Genomic DNA, 16,267 nt, shown 5'->3' with positions numbered 1-16,267 from the left:
GTCTTATCGAACAACTGGGAGATGGCTAGTTGACCTCTGGAGCTTTTGCACTGCATGGCTGGCTGAACACATTGGATCCCACTGCAAAACCAATTGACAGCGGGGCTGGAGGTGGTGGGGAGGGGTGAGGTGTGGTGGGATGAGGTGGGGAAACTCTGTGGTTTAGGTGTGAATCGGGCCTATCTCACATTTATCATGGTCAGGTGGAACACTGAATGAATCTGAGCAGCCACCCATCGCAGCTCTTTACTACAGCTTAAAGATGATAGAACACCAGAAACCACCGGGGCTTTCTAGGAGAACACTGAAGGACGATACAGATTACTGGAGAAATAGTACAGAGAGATTCACAAGGGAATGTATTTCAGACTAGCACACCATTACTTTCAACTGTTTCACTTGTCTGCTGAAGCTCACTGGCTTTTGCCGTCTCCTAAAAATCAATTAAAGAACAGATTTACCAAACCTTATAGGGGTGTGACGACTGATGAGTATTTAAAAATCCCTCTGCCTCTCTGTGTCTCCTCTGCTATGGATCAATAACTCTTTTATACTGTCTATAATTGAAATGCAGGGAGCCTGAGGTGATTTAGTTGGCTTTAATTTCCTTGTTCGTTATGAATACAAATATAAGCCCAAGGACATCAGATCTCCATTCATCTATAAACACGCAAAAACACATGCACACATTCCATAATGCATTAGCTGAGATATACTTCAGTTATATACAACATTTAATTTCTCTATCTGTCTGTAAAGATTATTATTTTTTAATATCAATTATAAAATCCTTGAATCAACTATGTATATATTATATTGATGTATAAAATTACATTACAATGTCCCACAAAGCAAGTTGTCATATTCAAATATCTTGTTGTGTCTGATCAACGGTTCAAAACCCAAAGGGATTCAGTGTGCTATCACAGAAATACAAGAAAACCAATAAACCTTTACATGTGAGAAGCTGTGGCTGGTAAATATTTACCATTTTTGCTGACTAACTGACTGAAACGACTTTTGGCAATGAATCTTCTGTCGATAGACTTAATCAATTTACTAATCATTTTGGCTTTAAAGTACATGCATAACATTTGATAGACCATAAACTCTTTTTAAATTTAGGAGGGAACTGAAATATAAAATACTCATTAAATACAAAACCATACATCAAGCCAATTCTTGGAAATCTGTCTTTACTAAGACCTAAAAAGGCTAATAGGCTCTCACTGCTTCCCATCTCTTCCTCTTCTTTTGTCAGGCACCTGTACACTTTACCATCAGAGAAAGGCGAAATTACAGGGGGACAGAGGGGAAAGTGGCAGCTGCATGGTAAAATGAGGAGGAAAGAGCAAAAGGAGTGCAGGACCTTGTTAAAAGCCCCTCTGTGACAACCAAGGAAAGGCTGCAGCTCCGAGTCATTAAATGTGGCTGAAGTTAGAGAGACTGACTGGAAAAAAAAAAAAAAAAAAAAAAGAGAGAAAGAGACGGTGAGGAGAGAAGTGCCGGTTTGGAAATGGAAGATCAAGTAGTAGCTTGCTAAGACAACTGAAGTTGGAAAAGCAATGAGAATGAGACATAGGAACAAAAACCAACAATCCGTCTGTGAGGCTGAAACTACTGCTATCTATTTTAACCACAGTTTTTACTGGAACACTGAAAATCAAACCTTTATACTGGTCTTATTAAATGATTCAAATGTTGTAAAATGACTTAAAGCTTGGAGGAAAAATATCTACAGTTCAAATAACCGCTTACAGGAGGTTAATGATCAGTCTTTTATCATAATCTTAATAAAATTCTTTGAGATGCCTAAACTGAGCCAATAGTTCCCAAATATTTTTGTCATAACTCATCTCTGGAAGTAGAAAAATTATGAATGCAAAAAAACAAACAAAAAAAAAAAACAATGTAAATACTAAAAAATGTAATAACACAATAAATAAGTGGAATATTCCTGTAATCAGATAACATTCTTAAAACATTAACCGCACATTCCTTTCATCTTTTCATAATTACTGCTGTGCACACGGGCACACCCACAGGCACTGTTACATTGACTTGACTTTGATTCTGCCTGACGTGCTTATGGAGCATCATCAATCTTTCTTTTCATCATTGTCAAATACATGTCCATCTTGTACTTGATTTCATGCTGCAAACTACGTGAGCAGTGTTTCACACATCAGCAGGGCACAGTAAAAGGAGTTTATTACCAGGCTGAGGAGTTGGACCCTGTCACCCGCACCTCTTTATATAACAGCTCACTGTAGCTACTTTACTTGGTCAACAACAACGATAACGATAATAATGTCATATTTGAAGCCACATTTTTGATGAACTGTCGCTGTCTGAATACATCTCGTGAACATGAATCCTTGTAGCCTCCCTAGTGTGAAAACACTTTTGTTGACTTATTGTTTGTTCATTCAACATTTAGTTTCCTATTCCTCTCTGCCCTCCAGGAACTGTCTGCCCTACAGTTAAAGAAGTTAAACAAATGCTACCATGACAGAGGACAACATTCACATATTTGTAGAGTATTTATCAGTGCATATACTGATGCAATGAGAAAACTCATGTCCTAGAATTTAACAAAATGATGGAAACAAAACAAGCTGCTTTTTCTGACTTCATCAGTCTGCACAAACAGCAGACTCGCTGGAGATTTTGACTTCTGTAACATCAAAAATATTTTACCTCATTGAGTCTTCAATCATTCAGTCCTTGTCGAATTTTTAGTCACGGACACTGCATCTAGCAAACAGCACAAATGAATAATTCAATAGCTGAAACAATCTATCAGAGAAACTCACTCCTCTGGTGTTTGGAGGCCATCTCAGATAGTGGTGTAAACCCAAGGTGCCACGCACTTAATGAATAAGAGAGGAGATAAAACAGCTCAACAACCTTTACATTTGTATATAAGCTTTCTGATCCTTCAAAATCTCCAGGCATTGCTCAGAGTTCGAGAAAATGTCTGGTTTGATTTTGAATGCAGGAGAGTGGCACCGATGCAATTCACAAAACATTCAGCTCTCAAAGATTTTTCTCACACTTTGACATATATATAAAAAAAAAATCCCAAGACACCAAATATATTCCTCTACTGACAGTCTTTTCCTATGGTGTCAATCAGGTGGGAATTCAGTATTTATTTTATATTTTCATTTCAATGTATCAATGAACTTCAAATAACTTCTCAACTGCGAGTGTCCCACATTTACCCATTTCCTCCCCATATTACTTCACAAATCCTAAAAATCTTCCTCCACACTGCCAAGTTACTAGAGAGGAAGATGAGAAATGTTCTGGGTGGAGAAAAGATGTAATGTTACAGCTGAAGAATTTAATGGCATGAATTACCTCAAACAGGATGTACTTGAATTGACTTGCATCTCAGGTTCACTGTTTCTACTTTGCCAAGCAATTTTGATGAAAAGGTAAAGTAGAATGCCGGCACCCTCTTCCCGACGCTAAGAGCAATGCTTTCAACAAGAGCCATGAAAAAACTGCTTTTAATCCGTGAAACACCCTGATTAAGATTGAGTTGTCCTTGCAAGCTTTTGAGCATTTCAAAGTCATCCTATCAAGGAGGGGAATCTAAAAGCTGAGTGTCTGGGGAACAAAAACACTGGAGGGAGAGGACTCTCATCTGGCGTCAGTTCTCCTATGGCAGCCATGTTCTCCAGGCTGATGGATGAAGGGAGAAACTCATCTCATGACTAATTATTTATCTTCCCTCCAGAACTGTTGTGTCTGGAGGTTGGAAATAGCACAACCCTCCGCTCTGACCAAGTAGTAAACAAACTAGAGTGATGGAGGCAACTCAGTCTCCTCTTTCTCCCCCTCAATACTGTAGAGCAAGGCTGCCATACATACAGCCTGCAGACAAAATCTAGCTTCCTAAGGATTTCTTAAATAACTTCTGTTGGGTTAAGAATAGTATTATGTTTTTCAAGATTTCAACTTTGAAAGAAAAAGAGCAAATACGTCATTTATTTGAATTAATTTCCATGAAACTCATACAGCCCAATCCTGCTTATCATCTCAGCACGGCTCACTTCTCTCATCTGTTTTGTGTTGTTGTGGAGAACAGTACAGTATATATGTCAGGTGAGTTTTGTATGAAAATATACTTGAAAAAGACTTTTCATCCACCTTAATTTAAGGAAAGAGAACTCCAGCATGTGGGCAGGGGTCATAGTCAGGGGTCAGGGACTATGCATCTCAATAGTAATAATAATAATTATTATTATTATTGTTATTATTATGAATATGTAATGGAGTTTTGTTGATGATGATGTTCTCTAATTCAGTCTAACTCGTACCTAACACTCATTAAAACTGAGCAGACATGTAGCAGGAGGCATTCAGTTCCAGTGGAGGGAGGTCCGTGTCCTTTAGCACTTCGAGTTCCTCTAATCTCTTATTCATGTATTCAAGGTGAGAGGAGAGAAGATCAGCAACAAGTGAGAGCCCAATGGGTCGAAGAACAGGGGTGAAGGGGGGAAAGAAAGTACCGGCGGTTGAGAGATGGAAGGGGTGAGGAGGGGGAAAAAAGTGGGAGGAGAAAAACCCTGACTCCCTCTCATCTTTCGATAAACCTATCAGTGGATCAGGAGAGGAGGAGAAGAAAGGCTCAGGTCCTGGAGCTCCACATGGACCAGGATCAAAGGGAAAGCCCATCTGATCCAAATGTCGTTTGAATGTTTTATGGTAGCCACGGCACTGAGGTGAGGCTTGAATAAGACACAAGAGAGCTCTGATCAGAAGTGGCCTGTCATTTTCAGATGCGTAAGTCACGTGGGGGGGGGGGGGGGGGGCTTTTTTCAGTACATAATCTGTATATATATGGTACATAATTCAAAATACTGAATTGAAGTCCCATCCCTTTTACATTATGTCTTGATATCATCAGTCACTGAATTCATTAAAGGCTGCTGAGGCTGCACCAGCTATTCACATTTGCACAATAAAGAGTACAGCAAATACATGACTGTTGAATAATAGAGCACAGAAATACTGAGGTATGATACATACAGCATACACCCACATACACATACTTACACATGCACATATTCACTGTAACTGACATATCAACCCGCTTGGAGGCTAATGAATTGGTGTTGCTGAAAGGTTAAGTACACTTAAGTACTCACTTTTTTTTTTTTTTTTCAATTTATTAACCATTTTACATATGCTCACACCTACACTACCGGTCAAAAAAGACTTTGAATTATGTAAATATAAATAGCAAGTTTCAAAGTTCAAAAAACTTTTGATCAGTAGTGTACATTCAGTAGTGTACATACATGAATACACAGAAACCTAGGCACAAACAAATATTCTTCAAGCTCTGGCAATGGCCTCCAAGGATGCAGGGAAGGTATTGTGTTCAGTTTTCAGAGGAGAAAGCACAGGATGTGTATTTACATTTTATTATGCGGATGTCATCATGGCGCACGCTCATGTAATGCAAATGCACGTGTGTGTGCACAAACTCATTTAGAATTTAGCATGTTATGCTTGCTGTCTCTGAGCTTTTATTTTGTTTGTGCATAATACTGTAAATGAAAAGGATTTTTGAAGCAGTAGCACTGTGAATACATCAAGCAAAGAATAACATGAATAATGCACACACTAAAAGAAATCACTGCTCATATAACTGTATACAAGCCTTTGAAGACAAGACTGAGGACACATCGCATGTTTCTGACTAGGATGTGATGAATCTGGAAGAAAAAAAAAGAATCACTCTAAACATGGGTCATTAGTGATGTGAGCCTGTAATGGGTTAACTTGCCCCATTTACAGGAAGAAGTGGGAGGGGACTGGCACTCTGACGTCACTGCTGAAAGAGAAACTAAAAGAGGAGAAGAGCCTCCAGCTTTTCCTTTCTTTTACACGGCTGAAACTGTTAGCAAAGCCTTCAAACACCAGGTAAAGTTGCACTTTGTAAAGTTTACTGGCCTGTATTCTATGTACACTTGTGTATTTCTGTAATTTCAAACACTGACTAACTATGTCCACTGAAATTATGCAGCTCTAACTTATTCATTATTTCTCCTTGTATTTTCTAGACATGGCTTCCTCAAAAAGTTTAAAAGAGAATTTTCTTTGTTCTATCTGTCTGCATGTGTTCACAAAACCTGTGGCAATTTCCTGTGGGCACAGCTTCTGTTTTGAATGTATCAATAACTTCTGGGACACTAGAGATCGATACTTATGTCCACTGTGTAAAGAGGAGTTTCACAGCAGACCACTGCTTCGGGTTAACATTGTTATTGCTGACATGGCTGCAAAACTCCAAAAAGCAGTTGAGGAAAAATCTTCTGGTACCTCTGAACAAGCAGCACATGGAAATGTGTTGTGTACTATGTGTACGGCACCAAAGCTCACAGCACTGAAGTCCTGCTTAGTGTGTTTCATGTCTTTCTGTGAAACACATCTGGAGCCTCACCAGAAAATTTCAGCCTTGAAGAAGCACAGGCTGATCAACCCAGTTGAAAACCTGGAGAGCAGGATATGCAAGACCCATGACGAGCCTCTGGAGCTGTTTTGCAGGGTGGAGCAAATGTTTGTATGTGAGTCCTGTAAAAGCAATGACCATAAAACTCATAAGATAGTGCCTCTAGAGGAGGAGGCTCAAATGAGAAAAACCCTGCTGGGAATAGAAAAGAAGCACACAGATCAGATGATCCAGGAACGTCAGCAGAAAATTCAAGAGATTCAAAACTCGGTGCAGGCTAGCAGAAATAATGCAGCGAAGGCACTGTCATGCAGCATGCATATGATGACTGCTGTGGTGGACTACATTAAGAGGAGTCGAGCTGAGCTGACTGAGGTAACTGAGACGAGGCAGAAAAGAATGGAAACACAAGCGGAAGGATTCATTAAAGGACTGGAGGAAGAAATTTCACAAATAACGAGGAAAAACGTGCAGCTTAATCAGGTCTCACTTGCCAGTGACCCCTTCGTATTCCTTGAGAATATCCTTTCTCTTACCATCACGCCTCCCCAGGTTAAAGACTGGTCTGATGTCACTCTTAACAGTGACCAGTTTACAGTGCAGGGAGTCCTGACCGAGCTGGAGACAACAGTCATGAGAGAAATAAGTATGCTGTGTGATCCCGACTTCAAAGAAAAGCAGCGGCATGCAGTAGATGTCACTCTGGATCCTGACACAGCAAACCCCTATCTCACTGTTTCTGCGGATGGGAAACAAGTCACACACGGAGACAGAAAGAGGAATCTCCCTAACAAACCAGAGAGGTTTGATCATGTCCACAATGTCTTGGCAAAGGAGGGTTTCTCCTCTGGAAAATTTTACTTTGAGGTCCAGGTGAAAGACAAAACACAGTGGTGCTTAGGAGTTGCAAACCAGTCCATCAACAGAAAGGGGGATATACGACTTAGTCCCAAGTATGGCTACTGGACAATTTGGCTGAAGAAGGAACATGACTTCATAGCCAATGCAGACCCTGCAATTAACCTCCAAGTCATGGAGATGCTTCAAAAGGTTGGAGTGTTTGTCGATTACGAGAAGGGTCAGGTTTCCTTCTATGATGTGGATGCCAGGGCTAACATCTTCTCTTTCACCGGATGCAACTTCACCGAGCCACTCCTTCCGTTCTTCAACCCCTGTGCTAATGACGGTGGCAAAAATTCAGCCCCCTTGATCATTACTCCTGTCGAATACAAAAGCTAAGTTTTTTATTTTGTTTTCTGGGTTTCTGACAGAAAAAGAGACAGGGACAAAGATCACACCAGCAGAATGTTGAAATGTTTTTATCTGTGAAACTCCAGTGTGTCATCCTGGTTGTTCCATCCATCAGTGTCAGTAATGTGTGACACTGTGTGTCACCTGTCACACAGACAGCTGCAGATCTCCAACAGAGTCCCCATGCAGCCATTAGGACATTCCCTACACACACACACACTTCTGAGAGACACTGATGTAGTGGTACATCTCCATGGGTTACAAAAAGAAGTCTTTGTGAACTGGCCATTAATTTTGGTATTTTAAAGCTGCTCTTGCCTGCCACCATGGTCATACAAATACACGAGTAAGTACTACTTGACTGTAGGTCAAAGTACTGTTTGATCTACAGTCAAACAGTACTTTGACATATAAATATATTGGGGCATTGATTTGTGCTGCTTGGTGTGCCACATATCAGCTGTTCAACTGTTCACTAATGACATGATGGATGGGCTTTAAGGACTCTTACTATTCGGTTCTTAATATGGCTCTGGATAGGAATTATTTTCTCCATGAATTCATTTGTTGTTCAGTTAAAAGGGTAGTTATTAAACTGATCAATCACAATACTAGAGTCTGACTGGCACACAGTGTACCTTTAATTAAAATTAGCCAAACCTGCAAGGTGCAGGCTTTCTAAATCCAAATGCTGTAAATCTGTCTGATTAGGAGACACTTGAGTAACCTCTCATTGAGCAGAGCCAATTAAAGCCTGTTTGTTCATTTTTTGTTGAGTATCTTTAGTTGTGTATCTTTATTGTTATGATGCAAGTCTCCTGAAAGTGTGTCTCTTAAATGAATCTCATCTGGACATCAAGTAGCTGAAGAGGTTTAGGAGACAGGAATACTAAAGCCGGTCAGATTGGTTTTTGGCCACCTGGATTTTGAATCATTAAAATGTCGGAGACATTGGGCACGAAAATAACTGTTAATAGAAAACTTTGTACTGAGTCTTGATTAACAATTTTATGATATTTTATCTTGATACTCACACATTTTTGACAAGGTCAAGACAGCCTTGTAATCTTTTAATTAAAGTTGGCACAGAAAAAACAAGGTGTAAAATAATATCTGTGATACATCCTAAGCATTTGATATAAAAGTGCTGGTGGATTCATTTTAGTGCCAAAACAGTAAGTAAAATGTTTAAGTTGGTGATCAACAGAAATACTAACAAATAATTAACCATTTAAGCAATTTATAAAAAGAAAATGATAATATCTGTGGGTTTCAAATTGTGATAGACATTTTCTCTTCTTTCTGACATTTGATAGCTCTTTTAAATGATTCATTATAAAAAATATTTACTATTCAAAAAATTATCTGATGCTGTGTTGGACTGGATACTGTGGATACTGGGAACTGTTGGATACTGTTGATACTTTTGTGTGTTGAATTCAGTGAAAAAAAAAAAGAATAAAGGTGATTCAGGGAGTTGCAGACAGTATTTCCTTTGATTTCTTTATCTGGGCACACACACTTGATAAACAATCACAACAATCTAAGAAATCCTACCAACACAGAAAGACACAGAACACTGAATTACTTCAATATTAAATTAAAGAGGATCTGTCACTTTGTGAAATAAAAACACAAATTAGAGACTCTCTTGACAGCCCTGAGATTCCCACAACATGCACTTAGCAATTTTGTAGAAACCACTTGAAAAATAATCCATTACATTTCTTCCCCAGTGCAATTTGAAAAACACAAAATAAAGTTAATTTTGCCTTTTGCAAACAAGGGAATGAGATTTTAATGATTTGACGTGGATAACTGCATGGCCATGTCTCAAATGATAACAGGTTATCTGCAAAATGGGAACAGGAATATGCAGGTAGTGAATAAATAGGAATCAATAGGAAGCTACAATAGTAGCCTTTTTCAAGGTACTATTGTTTACTTTATATGCTGTTTAGTGGGTTAATCTATGAGAATGCATCATATGTTGTATGAAAACTCTCAAAGTAACAGGTAAGAATATCTGTTAAATAACTGTGAGGAAGTAAAAAGTATATGTCCTTCTGAAATGTAGTGTAGTAATATGAAGTATAAAGCAGAATAAAACCGAAATACAAGTACCTTGATCTTCTGGAAAAAATGTTTTTCATTATTTTTTATTTATTTATTCTGTATTAGTATTTATATATATTTAAGAAGACTGAAATGATACAAAGGGTCCAAAAATAAACACTACAAAAAAAGCAAGACTCATTAAATCATCCAAAACTGAATGAACTGCAGTAAAAGCCTCTAAATGATCAGTTGTGCTTTAAATGTCATAGCTCTAATGTATCTGAAATGTGCTCCAGTTTAATACTGTCACAGAAACAGGCTCATTATGTTTGAAAATTTCACCAGTCTAAAGGTGTCAGTTTGAAAAGCTATGTAACAGCTACTGATCGAGTCAGTGAGTGAAGTTCTGCTTCCCCAGCAAAGCAGCTAGCAGCTTTCTAACTGCTCATTCCGTTAATTTGCTTTTGTTTAACCACAATAGAAGTCCAAAGAAGGCCATACTGGACTGCTGTGAAATGCTGATACCAACAGAAAAGCGATAATTCCAGCAGTCTGAATTGTGCCCTGGGGAAGTCTTTGTTATGCACCGTTTGAAAACAGACGCTGGTGAGGAGATGTGCAAGGGTGAATAATGAAAAATGGGGCCTGTATAAATGAAACACAATTAGTTTCCTATTGAAATGATGGTCATGTGTTAGTCACTAATCCAAAGCTTTCTATTAAAGTATGCATCTTACCTTCATTAATCGCTTTCCAATGACTAAATGCTGTAATTGTATTCATTAGTAGTCTTAGCAACAGCAATTGTAAATATTTAATGACTTAATCTAAAGTATGATGACAATTGGTGTTGAGTGTTTGTGGACATACACATACAAAGTGTTGAACAGTTGTGTCTCCACTCTGCTCCATATAATCTCATCACTGTAGCCTTTAATTTCTGTAGTCTGTTAATCAATAGACTCTATTAGACTGGAATTTATCATCCTTGAAGCTGGCCCCTTACATATGAAGACAGGATAACATGAAATTAAGATATATATTTGACTTTTTTTTTTGATGTATCGCTTGATATATTTCTAGAAATAGTAGCAGTGCAGATCAAGGGAGGGTAGTGTCAGTCAGTCTGTCCACCACATTGGTCCACAATGAAATATCTCAACAATTACTGGATGGATTGTAGTTTCCCTGCAATTTATTCTGAAGACTTCTGTTGAGACCCTGGCAGATAAGAACATGGACATCCTGGCATGGCTTGTTATCTTCCACCATCATAAGGTAAAAGATTCGATTTGTCAAGTATGTAACATTTAATAGTAAATGTTCCCTTGCTAACATGCTAAATAACAGTGGTGTACGTGGTAAACATATTTGCTAACACCTTGCCATCGTAAGCATGTTAGCGTGCTCATGTTATCTACACCCTTGTGGAGCCACCAGCATGGCTGTAGATGAAAACCAAATTCTGCCATATTCTAATGCAAATGACAACTTACTGTCCCCTGATGTAATATGAATTTTGGGATATCTCAGGTCGACGCAGGCTAATACACTATAGGTCTGATTAAGGTTTTCCTACAAGTCATTCCGATGTTTATTGCACTGTTGTTAGAATTGATTAGATTATAAATAACACACTCTCAGTACACTGATCTGGGTTATTACACTGCCTTAATGATATACAGTATGTGAAAAATACAAGTACACGATGTGGTGTGTCTGTGCCTGTGTGCATGTGTGTGTGTTTCTGCAGGTGCACATGCCTTTTGTCCTCCAGTTTGTGTATCTAATGAAGTGCCAAATGCAATGAGATAAATCTATCCATTAGGGTCCCTTAACGAGACTACATCCACATGGCTGCTAATGAGTCGGCGCTCCATCAGTCGTCCTTAGAGAGCTGGAGGACCTGACTGAAGATGGAGACGACCTGGAGCCAGACAGAATCAGACCCTCTAAGCCTGTAAATCCACACCTCCAGCTGTTGTAGACCTCCATCATTTAGCTCCCGGTCCTTCAGGAAGTTACTCCGAGCTAGCAAGCAGCAACAACTGATTACACACTGGAGTCATAGCCGGGCACAGGGAAACAGTAATCATCTGTAATCATTGATCTGCCATTACTGGGCCATGCTAATTAGCCTGATGGAACAATGCTCTGTAGAATTCTGTTGTTACTGGGCTATTATTAGCTTTCAAACTGCTGCTGCTGTGCTAAACATGTGTTCTCTACACATTCACTACATACTGTGCAACAACATGTGGCTAATGTAACGGAATAGGGCTGAAACAATTACTCATGAAACTGGAGCTTCTCAAATACTAAAAATACTCAACTCAAATTCGTTTCTTGAAAGCTTTGTCATTTCTGTGGAAGTTTTATACAGCAAATAAGCCAATGTATATTTATTACTGTCACACCAAGAGCTGACGCTGTGTATTACTGACCTTGAGAAAGAGGGAGAAAGAAAGAAGAATCCAGCAGTAAAAACACCTGAAAGTATCAAAGTTTTGGGAGCATAATTTGAAGCATTTGGGAGCCATAATATGAAAGATGCATTAAGCCATGGCAAGCCGTGCTGTAGCTTACCTACCACACAGCTCAAGTGTTTGCTGCCTTCAAGAACTGGAGCATCATGCCATTTATGAGGAGCATACCAGTAGAACTACAATGGCAGTAGAATATGTGGTTATGAAAAAATTATAAATAGTTGCGGCCTTGTAACAGTATAAGCAAAACAGCGTGTACAAGACAGCCCTTCAAAATCTAGATTTTGCTGCATTAGCTTAGGATGTCTCAGAAATGTACAGTTGCGTATCTAAGTCAACCAGCAGCTTTCCTACCAGTGCAATAAATCAAGTGAACAGGCCTGCAGAGTACAGCATGGTCACATACTGTATATTGTATGTGCTGCAGTTTTGGAAAAAAATAAAAAATAAAAAATAAAAAAGAGACAGAGACGGATGTCTGTGATTGTGATAAGTTCATTTTTGCAGGCAAGGTAATTTAATTCATGCTGCACACTCCATTACATGTAATCTAAATGTGCTTTCCACTGAATGGACATGAAGTCCATTTCTTTGACAATGTTATGTTTCACAACATTTAAATTTTTGAGTGGTGTTTCAAGGCACGCACCATAAAATACATTAACATCATGTGAACCAGATTACCTTAAAGGTTTCCTGTCAGTTTTCCATGAAGCTGTGAGTAAATGAGAAGAATCTGCAGCAGGAGATGTCATCATGATAGCAGTGCACTTACACTGCTTCAATGGCACCTTTATTATAAAAGTGTTCATAACTTGACTAAGTGACAAAGAAAAAAATAGTGGGTGAGGGACTTTGCTCTTTCTATGTCTAAGATGGAAAGAAAAACAACTGGGTGGCTTTTCCAGTGACAGATCAGATTTTTGCTCCACAAAGGCTTTGATCTTAAGGCTTTCTGACAGGCTTTAATCTGAGCAGACCACACACACACACACAGCCAGACATCTTTTCACTGGAGCCCACAATATACAAAATGGACTTCATTTATTTCCAGCTGTCTGTCTGAGAAAATCAGTACAGTGATGGTGAAGCAGAGACCTCTTCCAGAGGACACTCACGGTTAATAAATAACATGTAGTGTCTTTAAAAAGGGAAAGCAAAGTGTTAAACCATGCTAAGCTTATCTGTTTTCCTTTATACAAAAACTGTGGTGACTCATACTGTACTGTAACTCCAGGACTCTGCTTTATATGCCCACTGAGGCTGTTGTCACAAAGGTCGCTTTTGTACATAAATGTGCCTGCTGCACCTTTTCTTTCAGCTGTTTCCCTTGGATTTGTAGCCGCAGGTGCACGTCTACTTCAAATTCATATTTCTGACTGAAGGAGGGACAGAATGTGGGAAGAGGAGGACTTTGTAACTACAAAGAGAAAATGTCAAAAACTGAAAAGAAGATGATTTTACTCATCTTAAAGCACCGTTGATTGTATTATAAGAGTAAGACCAAAAGAAAACAGCAGCACCTGAATGACAAGAAGCAGCCTCAAATCTGTGAAACGACTGAAATCCTACAAAAAAGACAAAGAGGAGCTGCAGGCCTGCCAAGCAAGACCAGATTTCTACATACTTCACTAGCTGTAATTTTTTCATTATTTTGTACAGTGAAGAAAAAGCATACCCCCATGTACAGGTCACAAAATTATTTAAACTGTCTTACTATATGGTGTACTTTTCTAGGTGTTGAGGAACATGTCCTGTTGGGTACTGCTGTCTCAATTTCATCAAAGGGGTGGCCCACAGTATCAGACATTAAAACCCTTGGTATAAGGTAGGTAATTGTCATGTTTTGTTTATACAGTGTTATGTTAAAAATTATTTTCCTGTGCTCACTCTTGCTATGAATTATTAGCCTGGGCTAACGTTGTACTATAATATACTAAAATGTTCTCCCAAGCTCTCCTTGATATGCCTTGCACTTCCTGTGAACCCACACTAGAACCCTCCCAATGTCTCCAATCGTACTGATTGAAGCTATGACTAGTTATATTTCTGTATTGTCTCCCCCTCTGTTACATCATTCATTTGATGCCATATATATGCTGTGTGAAACAGTTTGCTGTTGGTAATCCTCTGCATTGTATTATGTTCTCCACTGCTGCAGCACAATAATAAACTCGACTCTTCTGCTAAAAACGAGATCTGCCTCAGACTCTGATTTCTACAACACCTGATTCGCTTTATACAAAAACCACCAGACATACAAAGACCCACAAAATGCAAAAAGGTTAGCACAAAGTACACAGCATTTTATCTGTACTGCCAAAACCTAAAACTACAGTGAAAACTGAATCATTCAGCTATTCATCTTCGTTTTTAGCTGACCAGTGCAAGGTTCTACGGGCCATGTTTGACCAGAAGCAGCACTAGTGAGTCAGCTCTGCACTGTACTGATATTAGGTGCTTTGGAGGCCGTGTGTATTTCTGCCAGATTGTAAATCCAGACCAATTAGTGAGACCCTGGCAGACGAGAACATGAAGTAACACCTCTCTGTTTTAAGGGCCCTCTTCTTTCTACGGCTCATAATGCAATTAATTAGAAAGCCATTCATTAATTAGACAGAACACTGGCCCTGATTGAAAGTGGGCTCACTGGGTGAATGTCTGCACATGGCACACACAAACACACACACACACAGGCACACTAACACATGCACACAAAGACAATTTGTTTGTAACAATTTGAGTATAACAGGCCAGTATGTGTGAGCGAGTTGAAGGCATGTGACCTTCTGATTGACGGGACCGTTGGCATGGTGAGAGGCAGGCGGATGTGAAATCTCTGCCATGCACCTTCCTGGTTTTAGCCGTTTGACCTCCAAACGGTCCAGACGAGCAGAGCCGCAGGCTACAGCAAGCTAATCAAAAACAGCAAAGACCAAACAAGGCTACCTCTTTCAGACTGTCTCAAAATAACAGGATTATAGTTTATCTCACACCAGCAGTTATTTGATGCTGGGAGCATTTAAATTACATTCCACTGGGCAATATCCAACCAGACAAAGCGAGCAACTGTAATTCCAGGTAGGGTCTGTGTAGGACATACAGAACAGTATTGGAGCTTTGTTGCAGAACTAGTGAGGACAGGTTTCTTTACTGTTTTCTGCCATAATGGCAGTGAGGTAGTATTGTCAGTACCTGGTGCCAGGCTGGTTCTTTTCTTCTTCTTATCATTTTCAACACAGTTTTCCAAAGGACACTCTGTCAGCCTCGCTGAAGATGTGGAAGTGTAGAGGGTCATTGTTGGTCACTGGTTCAAAGTGGAGAGTGTTGAGTCCTAACAAGAACCAAGAAGAACCAGGTTAGATGATGTGAAGCAGTGGTGTCCAACTAACACAACATGTGCCTTAAAGAGTAGCTTAAAACCAAATTTTAGATTGAACACACACCCATCACAAATTCAGATAAAGTGCATTCAAACCAACAGAACGAGCAAGAACCTTCTTTTCTGCAATATAGACTGGATCTAGGATGAATTGATAGGACAGTAAAGTAACCATTCATAAGTCAAAATAGTTGATTTAGTCATAAGTTCCTATTTAAAAAGCAAATTAAATGTGTAGGTAAGGTTGTACCTTACTATGGTATAAAATGACCATTATTACCACATCTGCAGGGATTTGACTGAGCTCTTTGATCAATATCACTGACTCATCAAATGCTCCACACTGTGTAATTTTAGCCTTTCATAATGTGACCTTCTGGAACTCTGGTTGTTCATTTTATTGAAACAAGCTATGTACTGAACTGAATGGAGTGGTTGCCTTGTTAAAAGATACCATTAACTGTCTCGTGAGAATAGTCAAAATAACTTAATGCTAAATAGATAATCACATTCTAATATAATGTGAAAAAGTAAACAGACAGAACAGCATTTCCCTACCAGCAGTGTCCAAAAGTTTCTAAAAATGTAACAACCACAAGATGAGATATAGTGAACCAA

General features: G+C 39.1%; 1 protein-coding gene across 1 annotated transcript; it reads left to right on the top strand.

Moving 5' to 3' along the window:
- The first annotated feature begins 5,860 nt into the window (after nt 1–5,860).
- LOC121188621 (E3 ubiquitin-protein ligase TRIM21-like) lies at nt 5,861–9,199 on the top strand. Its single transcript, XM_041048443.1, has 2 exons — nt 5,861–5,943; nt 6,084–9,199. The coding sequence occupies exon 2, from the start codon at nt 6,086–6,088 to the stop codon at nt 7,709–7,711; it is 1,626 nt and encodes a 541-aa protein (XP_040904377.1). The 5' UTR covers nt 5,861–5,943; nt 6,084–6,085; the 3' UTR covers nt 7,712–9,199.
- Nucleotides 9,200–16,267: the final 7,068 nt, after the last annotated feature.

The sequence above is a fragment of the Toxotes jaculatrix genome, chromosome 10, assembly GCF_017976425.1.
Source record: "Toxotes jaculatrix isolate fToxJac2 chromosome 10, fToxJac2.pri, whole genome shotgun sequence".
NCBI classification, from domain to species: domain Eukaryota; kingdom Metazoa; phylum Chordata; class Actinopteri; family Toxotidae; genus Toxotes; species Toxotes jaculatrix.
Note: the sequence above shows the minus strand (reverse complement) of the source record. Positions and strands in the feature narration are given on the sequence as shown.